This window comes from Zootoca vivipara, chromosome 2 (assembly GCF_965207765.1).
Source record: "Zootoca vivipara chromosome 2, rZooViv2.hap1.1, whole genome shotgun sequence".
Lineage (NCBI taxonomy): Eukaryota > Metazoa > Chordata > Lepidosauria > Squamata > Lacertidae > Zootoca > Zootoca vivipara.
The window spans coordinates 61,984,623-61,997,497 of NC_142584.1; the positions used below are offsets into that span (position 1 = coordinate 61,984,623).

Genomic DNA, 12,875 nt, shown 5'->3' on the forward strand with positions numbered 1-12,875 from the left:
GGAATCTATCCAAATTCTGTAACGAATTTTTAAGTTCTTGAATAGATTCCCATATCGGCATGAGGATACTGTACTTTGTAGAGAAATGCCTACAGTGTAGAATGTTCTGTCATCATTTGCCATGATTATGGAAATTGCTGCCCAATGTTGTCTAGGATCCTGTGGTCTGCATGTTGCATTTGCCCATGTCTCGGATGTACAGCGATTCATCTTGAGTTAGCCAACTACATTCATGATTTGCCTTTCCCCCCCAATATGCATCATAATTAGGACTGGTTTTACAGTTGGCATGGCTAAACTGCCATTTCCTCTGTCATCATTGGCGTCTTCTGCTATGATGTGTCTCAAAACTTTAAAGGGCATTGCTTCATTAGCTAGGGTATTTGTTCTATGTATTGGGAGTGCTGCAAGGAATGCTGAATGGTCAGGCAGCTAAAGCACCATCCTCATGTGTTGGGAGTAGCAGCTGCCAAGCATCTGAAAAGAAGAAGCCATGGACATGGCTTTGACCTAGAAAGTACTGGTTTTGACCAGTAAAGCCCTGCATGCTTCAGAACAGCAATACTTAAAGGACTGCCTTTCTCCATAAAAACCTACCCAGACCTGAAATCAGTATCTATGACCCCTCCAAGAGATGTCCAAAGGGTATTAACCAGCAAATGGGCCTTTTCTGTGGTAGTCCCCCGATTTTGAAATGTTGCCAAGGAAGCTCGCCTGGTGCCAACATATTTATTTCCCCAAGCATTTGGATGCTAGAAGTGGTCTGGCTTTTAGGAGCTGTTTCTGCTGGGTCTTCTTGCATGGGGGGTGGGTGGGTGGGTGGATGTTGTGTGTTTCAAGTAATTTTAGGTGAACACTTTAATATGTCTTTATTGTTTTTCTCAATATTTTATTACACATTTTTGCATTTCGATTTTTTTTATAAATTACTGTGGGACTCCTTTCACTTGACTGAAACAATAGATACATGAAACAATAGATAAACGAAACTCAAAATTAAAGATGAGCTACACCCACATCAGAGTCCTCCCAAAGATTGATAGGGAACGGATCCCTTCATTACCTAGCCACAGGATGTCCTTATTCTTTTCCTGACTTTCTGCCAGGAAGCAGTGCATCATAGATAAGGGCAAGAGATCCTGGATGCCTGTGGAGGTGGCTGTGTGAATCTATAGTTCTGTGAAGGATATCAAGCTATCCTTGAACTCACTGGTTATTTGAATAGAATTATAGAGTTCGAGGGAATTGAATGTTTTCCTTGCTTTTCTTTTTTGGAGTTTATGGTGGGGACCCTACAAACACTTTTCTTTCGTAAGTCACCTGTAATATATTATAGCCAGCCTCTTTTCCACATGACGTTAGCATGATATGCATCCAGAAGGCTAAACGTGGCTATGTAAGCTGTTCTGTTTTCTCCCAGGAATCCCCCTATGTGATGGAAAAGAAGACCAATGAGCCATTGCAAGGAAATTCGAGGTATGAAGGTTATTGCGTAGAGTTAGCAGCTGAGATCGCAAAACACGTTGGCTACAACTACAGCTTGCAGGTTGTCGCTGATCGGAAGTATGGAGCGCGAGATCCTGAGACTAAAATGTGGAATGGCATGGTCGGGGAGCTAGTATATGGAGTAAGTTTCTCTCACTCTCATCCTGTGGCTTAAAAACTGTAACAGCTAATGAAACAAGGACATCCCCAAGTGTATCATTAGATGAACACTGGAAATTTCAGATGATTTTGCATCAAGTCACTACCCATTTGTGTTCAGTTCCTGCATGGCTGATCATTATTCACCAATCACAGCAAGACAAATATTAAAATCTGTGCAAGTCAGTGTGGTGTATCATTAATGATCCTGTGCAGTTGGCAAATAGCCACCTAAGTTGAACTATTTTCAGTCAACCGAAATTATTTGTGTCAACTATTTGTTAATAGCGAAGTATATCCTGATGAAAATAAATGGTCAGGCACAGTGCCAGCAGGAAAGTCTCCATTTTCTCTTTTGTAGTTAAGGCTTGTTACTGTCATGTCATTTCTGAATGGCAACATTAAGTAAGGAATTAAGCAATGGAGATGTCACAGGTAATAGATTGCAACATCAGTTGTGGAATCCTACCCATCAGTTAAAGGGTTTGTTAGGAAGGAAAAATACTAGTATTTCCATGCATTTATTCTACAACACTTATTTAACATTCAGTTGTAAGGAAACCACTAAGCAGTTTCATACAAAATATGAAATATTAAAATTATTGAATGAAAAGCTTAACAAGAAGTGTTTCAAAATGTTCAGAATGAATAGTAGCTAAAAAGAAATAAAACACCTGTAACTTTTGCATGTCTGAATGGCCTTCCCCGAACAAAAAACGTTTTAATCAGGTTCCAAAAAGGGTTTGGCGAAGGCACCTGCCTGAGGTCAATAGGCAGGGAGTTCCAAAGTGTGGGTGCTGCTATAGCAAAAGATTTCTTACAAGTATGGAACGAGTATTATATGGCACCTGTAGCATTGCTAGTTCTGCAGATTGAAGTAGGCAATGGGTAAGGCAATCCTGCAACCAAACTGTTAACTAACAGCAGCACCTTGAACTTGGCCCAGTAGCAAATGGGCAACTAATGCAGGTCTCAGAGCAGAGGTGTTGTAAGCTGATAGGGCCTCACTCCTTTCATCAACCCTGCTTCAGCATCCAGCAGGTTCTTGCTCAAGCACAAAGGAAGCCCCACATCCGTTATCAATAATGATTAATAATAGGAAAGAAAATAGTACCAATCCACAGTGGGGTTATTTTTATTTTTATTTAAACATTGCAGTAAGACAGGGTGGACAAACATGAGGCTTTGCATATGATGTTGGACTGCAACTCACATCATCCCTGATCATGCTGTGTTTTGGCCGATGGAAGTCCAGTAATGTCTGGAGAGAACCATTCTGGTTAGCCTGGCACAGAGATAAATGTCAACCCATCAAAAGAATCTGATAAAGAAACAAGGCGAACTGAGGTTTCCGTACAAAATATAACTCACACTTTCCAGCTTTTTCCAAACTGGCTTTAAAGAAAAATTCATTGTGTCTGAAAATCAATGGTCACAGAAGAAAACCAATACAAGCCTGATACATATAAACAGAAAGTGAAAATATTATTTAATGCAAAACAAACAACAACAACAACAACAATTTGGTAACAAAATCTTGAAACATTGGTGCATTGCAGATCTTCAAAACATTGGTCTCACTTTGATCTCTTTTTAATTTTCAGAAAGCTGATGTGGCTGTCGCACCACTGACCATCACTCTAGTGCGAGAGGAAGTTATAGACTTTTCCAAGCCATTTATGAGCCTGGGCATATCTATCATGATTAAAAAACCACAAAAGTCCAAGCCTGGAGTCTTTTCCTTTCTGGATCCCTTAGCTTATGAGATTTGGATGTGTATAGTTTTTGCCTACATTGGAGTAAGCGTCGTCCTCTTTCTGGTCAGTCGCTTCAGTCCTTATGAATGGCATAACGAGGAGGTTGAGGAAGGCCGGGACCAGCCAGCCAACGACCAAACAAATGAATTTGGAATATTTAACAGTCTCTGGTTTTCCTTGGGAGCTTTTATGCAACAAGGATGTGACATATCTCCAAGGTTAGTAATTTTCTCTGAATATGCAGTCTTTGAGATAGCGCGGGGTGTGTGTGTGTGTCCGGAATCACGTGGAATGGGACATTTCTTTCATAATTTTCACCTCCAGGATATTGTCAGAAGCCAAGAGTTATGTGAAGTTGAAGCAGGATACTTGCTTCCTTAAAATGAAGAATGAGATTCTTGAATTGGTTGCACCTCCCACTTGCTCCACTAAGCAAATTAGAAACACATCCTTACAGGGTGTGTTCCTTTCTGCCTAGTTCCAACAGCCAGGCCTTGGATGAAGCCCTGTCAGCCATCTTTAGGCAGCTGGTGGCAACCCATAGCTTAGAGCATTTATTGTGTTTCCTTTCTTCCTCGTATGATAATCCTGTTGTGAGAGAGGGGGCTTAAAAGAGAAAGAGTTTGGAATTCCGGCTGCTACATTTCCCAACCACCTAGAGGTTTCGAGCCCATTCAGAGGAGTTGGTGTTGGGCGGGTGACAGAAATGGAGAGGGGAAATGGCTGCCAGGAAATGGAAAGCAGAACCCCAGAGGGCTGAGGCTTAAGAATAAGGTTGCCACCTGCCACTAGAAAAACGGGATCACCCTGGTTTGGGACAAAAATTGTCCCCTGTCTCATTTGGACTTCAAACAGGACATTTTCCTGTATTTGAGCTTGACCAGCCCAAAATGGCAGTTGTGTCACTGTTGGTGTGGCTGACGAGGAGCTCGGCCTAGCACGAATGACAACAGAGAAGAGGGGGAAAGAGCAACCTCCTCTCCAACCTTTTCCCTCTCCTCCTTTCTTTCTCACTGGTACTCCTCATCAGCCACCACCCTCCAATCTAGCATGGTGCGTGCAGGTCTGCCACTGCTTAGCCCCCCTCTTCCACCCCAACCTGACTTCTCCCCCTCCACGCTTGATTCCCTTCTGATGCAAGCATGGGCAAAAGGCTAGTGCTGTAACTCATTGCCCATGGGAGCCAGCTGGCCCCTGCCCATCTACAGTGGTGAAGGAGGTGGAAGGCTGAATGTGGTGAACCCCTCCCAACCTCTACCTGTCCTTTATTTTGCCTGACCTATCCTGTATTTTGTCTGATCGAAGATGGCACCCCTACTTCAGAAGCAAGGATCAACCACAGTGGTGGGTCTGCTACCTCACTTTCCCTGGCTCGGGCATTTTGGTGCAGAAGTTGGTGCAGGGTGCATTCATCTAGAGACCAAACCATTTAAAAATCCTGATGCAAATAGCAGTTTTTAAAAAGATACTTATTTTGGGTCAATGCCATTTTGCTTCCCACTGCAACATTTGTTCATTTTCCCTTTTGCTGTTGTTGATTTCTTTGCAGTGTGTGTGGGAACAATGGGCAATCTGATCTCTAGGTATACTTGAAAATGCCCAAGAGAAAAGAGTCTGATATTTATGTGGAATATAAACATGCATACTCCGTGCTTAATTCATAAGGCTGTCCAAGATGGGATTTAGAGTGACACCTACAGAGTCTCATTGTGTTTTCCTCCTCCAAGCGCTACTTTTGAGTGTTGTGGGTGCAGGGTGTCTTGTAAAAAATTAAGTAGCTGAACTGGTTAAAGAAGTCTCTCTGAAAGCAAGTACACTCTGCATAAATAAAACATATGTAGGCAATTTATTCATCTACTGCTGCTACTTGGCAGGCCAGGTGAAGACTGCAAACTTAAAGAGATCAGGAGAAAAATAATCCATGACACTTGGCACCTGTCTCACACACAATCCCATATGCTAGCATCTATATGTTGTCTGAGCATACGGTGGTACCTCAGGTTAAGAACTTAATTCATTCTGGAGGTCCGTTCTTAACCTGAGGTATCACTTTAGCTAATGGGGCCTCCTGCTGCCGCCACGCCAACCTCACACAATTTCTGTTCTCATCCTGAAGCAAAGTTCTTAACCCGAGGTACTATTTCTGGGTTAGCGGAGTCTGTAACCTGAAGCATCTGTAACCTGAGGTACCACTGTATTATACAATTATCCCAAGCAGATCATTAGTGGTTGGTTTCAGTTTCTTCCAGCTTGCCATGGAATTCCAGAAATGTGGAATTTGGGTTATGGCTGGGCACAACTAGTTGTGGAAAGTGGGTTTAGTAGGGTGGCTGTGTCTCCTGCTTTGCAGAGGACAGTCCTCTGTTTGAGGGTTGCTTGGAAGAACCCTCTTTCCCCTGAGCAGAGACACACACGCAGGCTCCGCAGAGTTTTACAGAGTTTGTTGGGCCCCCAAATTTGGTAGAATAATTTATGCCACGGTATAGCTGAACACCTGTATTCAAATACTTTCAGTCCTCGTGAAATCAAATGAGCATTACCCCATCATGGACTATTTAAAGGGGAGGTAGCCAAGAAGGTCCTCTCCAGATATTTTTGGATTCCACATTCCATCAGCCCCAACTAGCATGGCCAGTTGTTAGGACAACAGGAGCTGTAGTTCTAGAAAGAAGTATGGTAACTGCTCCTGGAATACATCAGCCCGAGACCTATTTGCTCAGTGTGACTGGAAGAGGGAAAGATGGAACAGTAGAAGATGAGACCAAAAGATGAAATTACATCGACACATTTCATTATTGGTTCACAACCAGTAGCAAACCTCTGTTGATATGCCCTGGTTCTGAGCTGTTTGTTTTCTGCTAGACAAATTACTCATGAGAGACCAGGCAGTAGAGAAACAAAGACCTTGGAGACAATTGGACAGCTGTAACATTTCTGATACTAATGGGTTTTAAAAGGTCATTGCCTGATTACTGATTCTGATATATCTAATATCTTGAGCACATTAAAGTTTTTTGTAAGGATGGAGCACCAGCAAAGAGAGACAGAAAAGCTTTTACCACCCTCTCTTATCTTAGCCACATGTGTTGAGATTAGATTATTACAACTGATAGAGCAAAATGAACTTAGTTTCGATCAGCATGCCATAGCTAACACTTTATAAAGTCATGATGGAACAATTTCAAGATACTTGCATGATCTGCACTTCAACACCGGGCTGTGACAAATGGGCATGATGTTCTTCAAATCGGTGCGCTCATTTATTTAAGCACTTTGATTAAACCTGAGGGCAATTTTGAATCAAAGGGAACAAATTGTAATTGGTGAGACTCAGACTGAAGGGCAGCCTTGTTTATTTTATTAAAGTAATTTTGGTCCAGCTGTATTACTGAATTAGTGAATATATTAGTGAATTGAAATGAAAATGTTAAAAACGGCCTCTCTGTTCAAATAAGTAGCTTTGTTTATTAAATGTAAATTCATCTCACACCTCCATCGTCTTCCAAACAGCACCCAGATTGAGATTTTGCTGGTATACAACTTTAATTACATTAACTAACTAATTGTCTGAAGGTCAGATTGAGGTTTGCTGATATGCACATTTAATTGATTGAGTGAAACCTAATGATTAATCAACTAAAAATTTATTCAGCAAACTGCTTTAATTCAAAAATATAAAATAATGAAAATCAACACAGTAGGTCCACTTAGCATGTTTTAAACTCAAATCTCCATTTCGCTTAACCCCAGGCCATAAAAATATATATGCCCCAAATAGAATTGCCCAGTTGTAACAGTTCCTAAAATAGCTGTCTTTAGGATGCATGTCCAAAGACAGGGGTCAGTATAAATTCAAACACATTCACCTTGCATGAACTCTAGCATCAAAGACTAATTCATTGTATTTGATACAGTATGTTGATGTAAGACAGGCATATGCAAACTCCGGCCCTCCAGATGTTTGGGACTATAATTCCCATCATCCCTGACCACTGGTCCTGTTAGCTAGGGATGATGGGAATTGTAGTCCCAAACATCTGGAGGGCCAGAGTTTGCATATGCCTGGTGTAAGAGGACCAGACAGCCTCTACTATCTATACATTTGAAGGATGTGATACAGTGCATAATTCAGATTCTGGCCTCCCAGATCTTAGTGTGGCACTCTAACCACTGCACCACACTGGCCCACATTTGTTCCCGCTTCAGTGTGTGAATTAACCATCAAACACCATAGGTTCTGCTATCACACCACAACAATTCAATCATAGCAGAGTTTAATGGAGGCAGTTCATATATCCAGCTGGGGGCCATGGAACTGGTTCCCCTCATATGGTGGAGGAGCAGGCATGCACAACACACCCATAAGGTAACATAATGCAAATGTCCCATGCACATGCCCAATTGTTCTCATCAAAAAACGTGGGTGGGAACACACAGTGTCTTATGATCCTATGCGCATACCACATGCATCTTACTGTGTAGAACGGGGCATCTCTATACCATTCAAAGAGGCTCCTCGGCTAGTTGAGCATGTGAACATGGCCATCAATTGATGTGTGGTGAAAGAGCATCACACCTAATGTTTAAGGAAGGCATCCCCAAACTTTGGGCCCTCCAGATGTTTTGGACTACAATTCCCATCTTCCCCGACCACTGGTCCTGTTAGCTAGGGATCATGGGAGCTGTAGGCCAAAACATCTGGAGGGCCACAGTTTGGGGATGCCTGGTTTAAGGCCTTCCTTGCCTTCCCCAGAACATCCAGTATCTTGTTCTTTCCCAGGGTTCTAATCCTGCTTCTTCCAGGCTTTGGGCCTAACCTACCTCAGAGTTGTTGTAGGGATTAAATGAGGCGGCGGACACCACTTTGAGCTCCTTAGAGAAAAAGGTGGGATATAAATGCAGTAAATAAATACTACTAGCCATGCCTCATTAGGCCACTACTGCAGATGTGTCAGCTCACGTATTTTGCATCACCGCAGACATAAGTTTTAAATAAATAAATCTTGTTTTACCAAAAGATACTGTAATATTTCTATTTACCACCATGAGCCTGAAATACAAAGAAAAGACTACAAACAGAAGATACAAGACCCAGGGTATCTTTCTGGATGCCACTTACTTGCGCTACAGCCTGCTTTATCTCATGGCAGGAGTTCCTGGATAAAAGCCCAGGGCCTCTGTTAAGCACAAGGTCAAAGCTATTTATTTTATTCACGCTGACATCAAGTCGAATACGGTGTGCTTTCAATGTACTGCTTTTTAAAAAAATGACAGAAAAGCACTCAAACTGAGAATAAGAGAGAAGCATGGCTGAGTTTGTGGGCATTTTCAACACCATGTGAATAGGCAGGGTGCAGAGGGAGGAGAAAAGATACAGATCATAAGCATCAGAAAATAATGAAAACCCTCCTCAGACACGTCAATTTGCCCTGACACTCAAAAATGGAGCTCCTTGTCAGGAACAGTTCCCCATGTGCTGAAACACCAAACTGCAGGGGGCAGCCTCATACCTGTGAAGTTGCTTTCAGAGAAATAAGGGACCGGGCCGGAAATAGCAGACCGGAAGTAGCACTGCCGCCATTTTGGAACTGGGCGAAGCATGCTCAGAAGTGACTTTTGATGCTGCTTTGCCCAGTTCCAAAATGGCCGTCACGCCAGACTAAACCGGGAAAAAACAAAAAAATCAGTTTTTTCAGCTAGGAACAGCTGGAAAAATGGGGATTTCCTGGGGGAAACGGGAGACTTGGCAGCTATGGAGAGCCTGCAATATCTCTAAAGGGGCAATTGATGAATGATGGTGATTCAAAGGAAAGATTCCATCATGCCCTAAGTAATTGGTGTCTGAGGTTCTCGGAAAAGTAGAGGGACAGCACTATATAAGTGTGCAGCTGCTGGTCGACCCAGGAATAAAACTCTTCAAAGTACACCGTAAATATATCATTTGCTCTTTGTGGACTGGATGCCAGACAGAATGACTGTAATGAAATACACATCCCACTGAAGCTCGGAATCGATCACTTTGAATACACTATTTTTCTCTGCTACTGGGCTACAAATAATGATGTCTACAAGATATGTCCAAGTAAAAGTGCTATCTATCTGGTCAGTGGATGGCATTCTGCATTTATATCTATCCTTCCCTTGTCAATGTGGACTCATCAGTCCATCGATCTCTCTGTAGAAAGTTAGATTCTGGTTAGTGGCCAAAAACACATCTGAGTGATTTCCTTCCATTGATGTCTTCCTACTTTGCAAGGTAGAGTGCCTAGAAGAAGATAGATGTCAGGCATCCTGTTATGTACTGAGCTGAATCCTAGAACAATAGGATTCAGAATCAGCGGGAGCTACCCAATCCAACTCCAGGTGGAAGTGAATCCGCAACCTGATTGGCCTGCTGGAGCAGCCAATCAGGCGGCTGGCATAAGTGAATCTGCTACCTGATTGGCCTGTAGGAGCAGCCAATCAGGCTGCAGGCAAAAGTCAATCCACAATATAATTGGCCCACAGGTGTAGCCCTGAAGTAGCCAATCACGCAAGGCCCATTGTGTAAATAATGTATATAAGCAGATGGTTTTGGGAAAAGAGCCATTCGTCTTCTCTTCTCCTCCTTGATGACTATGAGCTGAATAAAGAGCATGAAATTCACTCTTGACTCCGAGTATATTTCACATCCTAAACTCCATTCCTGGTGAATGGTCTCTTCATCAGAACAAGTGGCAAAGCAATCCCTTTGTCTTCAGTGGGTTGGGACCAACCCACAAATGGCTTCACAATCCAACCTAATCAAACCAGTACATCAAACCAGTGGCACCAGATCCATTTCCTTTTGCTATTATTGGTTTCTTTTTAAAGTTGGTATGCAGTTGTGCAGAAGAAAATATTTCCCACCACTGTGTGCCAAGCAACATCAGTCACTATACCCTATTCTATACATAGGAGGGGGAGAAAGATAAATAGGTATGTGGGGAGCATGGACCGGACATGGTGGCTAGATCTGGGTCCCATGCTGCAGTTTGTCTTTAAATGTACATCCTGAATTCAAAACGGTTGAAGACTATCTGAGTGATTCATCAGCTGTGTAACATGGTTGTGTGAACTTTATGGGTTCCCTCTTGGATTAACCAATGAAATAAAGCTTATTTTCCCCATCTCTTTTTATTTGCAACGACCTCTCCCTAAAAGTGTCCAGAAGGACGTACCCACCACTTCTGGGAGGAGTTCTTGTAATTCACTGCAACAAGCTTTCCTTCAAACTCTTGTGTGTAAAATACAGGTACTGTAGCTAGAAAGTATTAAGGGTTGCCGAAAATGCTATAACTGACATCAAAACTAAGTTGTCTCAAGCCCCAAGAAGATGCAAACGATGTATGTTTGCATCCGTTGGGGTTAGTAACTCTCATTCCCTATTCCTTGATAGCTCCAATGGGAACAAATGATTCCCTGAAAGGGAATCTTCTCAGCCATGAAGAGCCTACAGGGTTGTGGTGAGGGAGCAGAAGAACTATATCAGTTGAACTCATTGGCAGAAGAGTGGGAAATAAATTGCATTCATCCTTTAAACGGAATATTTCTCTCCCGACCATCAGCAGAGCATCAGCAGTGAAGGGACAGTTGCAACGGTTCCTGCAGCTGCACCAAATGGAGCCCCATGGGCGGCCTGCCTCCTTTTCTATCTGTGGACCTCCTTCTGTGTCCACAGAGAGGGAGGTCTGCAACATCTTACACGATCCTTAGGCTTGTGCCCTTATGGCAGCTTTTGTGTTAATGAATTATATATTTGTTGTTGTTGTTAATGAAATCTATACACCACCCTTCAAAGATCAGAGGGCAGTCGTTTCTTGTTGACAGCCAGCTTCAGAAATTTGCTATAGGCAACCTAGAAATGCTGTGCTAAACAAATAAAGCATTCCTTTGTGTGATCACAAGAATTCACCAAGAGTTGCTTCAAAGACAGTTATTCTGATATTGAAGTAGTTGTGGTTTTAAAGTCAGAATTGCATCTACATAATTGGCTTAATAGTGTATTACCTGTTCAGCAATGAGAAGTGTTGAATTACAATATCACCAACTAATTCATTGCCTTGGTTAGGAATGCCCCTTGGAAGAAAGAAAAATGGGGAGGGAAACTGAATTTTCAGTCTGGAGAATTGTGAAACTTGTTTAATTAGAAATTTGCTGTGAATAATTGATCTAAGCAACAACATTGCAGACTGGGGTGGGGGAAGATTTTTTAAAGGTCTGAAATAAATATAATGTTGCCTGTTTCCCCATCATCACCACCATACCCAAAAGTCAAGATAAATGAGCAGACGTGTAATCGCTTTTCATTTCATCTTCCCTGCTGCTGCTGTGATCTCAAGATGTGATGCTAGTGCAAATGAAGTTTCCATAAATGGTCCCCCAGTTGCTGCTTTTTATTGCCTGGTTCATTCTATTTGGGCTGCAAACTTCAACCAGTCAAATGTCTCGTAAGTGTTTGAGGTTATTTTGCTTCAGAACATAAAGAACCAGAACCAGATGATAGATAGATAGATAGATAGATAGATAGATAGATAGATAGATAGATAGATAGATAGATGATAGATAGATAGATTTAATGTTCAGATAGTGCAACAGTCACTTACATAGATACCAGTATGCCTGGTCACTAAACTGTGAATTGCTTAGCTGGGTTTAGACTTTCCGAAACTGGGGGTTGCAGAGTGTGTTTGTGCAGTTTACATTGCCTTTTCTCTCCTGCGAGACTTGCAAAAGTGTATGTAAGAATGTGCATACAAATGTGTAAAGGACCTAGGTTTCCATGTCGTCACTTTGAGAGAACCCAGTTTTCAATGGATAAATGTGCTAGTACTGATAAATTTATGGCACATGGCAATAAGGTCCCTCCACTGCACAAAATGAAAGGACAAGGCAAATGATGTCCTGCACATACGAATGTGGCATGTTAAGAGACAAGAGTGCTTGCTTAATTTTTAATACGGAGACATATTCAAATATGCAGTCTGAAATGCACAGTTCAGGATAAATAATTCTCTTGCTCATATTGGCATGAGTTTGTAGGCAGGGCCAGACTCCCCTGTAATTATTGGATTTAGTAAAAGTGAGAATTAATCTGGGTTCGATCGAAAACTGTGCCAAGCACTGAAGCCCATGGATTAAGTTCATGCTAACAACACCATCCAGCTTCCTCATCAGGTAATCACTGATAGTGGCTGAGTGATTAGCCTAACAAAAGGAAAATAGATTGGGCCCTCGAGAGATTCATTATGAGAAAGCCTCTCTGGGCCTTGGTAACACAAAAGGTCACTAGCTTTGGTGCAGAATTACAGTTTGCCGAATAAGCGATGGGGGGGGGAGTGTTGTTTTGCAAGAGGCTAGAGTAGCGGGGGGCTCAGAGAAAAGATCTTTTGAGTCTGTGAAATGGAGGTTGCCTGGTTACAGGGGCTGGTGACGTAAGTGAAAGACAAGGCGTTG

General features: G+C 42.3%; 1 protein-coding gene across 6 annotated transcripts in view; it reads left to right on the top strand.

The window, feature by feature from the left end:
* GRIA1 (glutamate ionotropic receptor AMPA type subunit 1) overlaps positions 1-12,875 on the top strand; it is a 210,813-nt gene that overhangs the window by 153,240 nt on the left and 44,698 nt on the right. For all 6 annotated transcript variants that reach the window (XM_088662028.1, XM_088662029.1, XM_088662027.1 and 3 more), the window contains 2 exons: positions 1,421-1,627; positions 3,249-3,619. In XM_088662028.1, the coding sequence (XP_088518154.1) occupies positions 1,421-1,627; positions 3,249-3,619 (578 nt within the window). The remainder of the gene's footprint in view (positions 1-1,420; positions 1,628-3,248; positions 3,620-12,875) is intronic.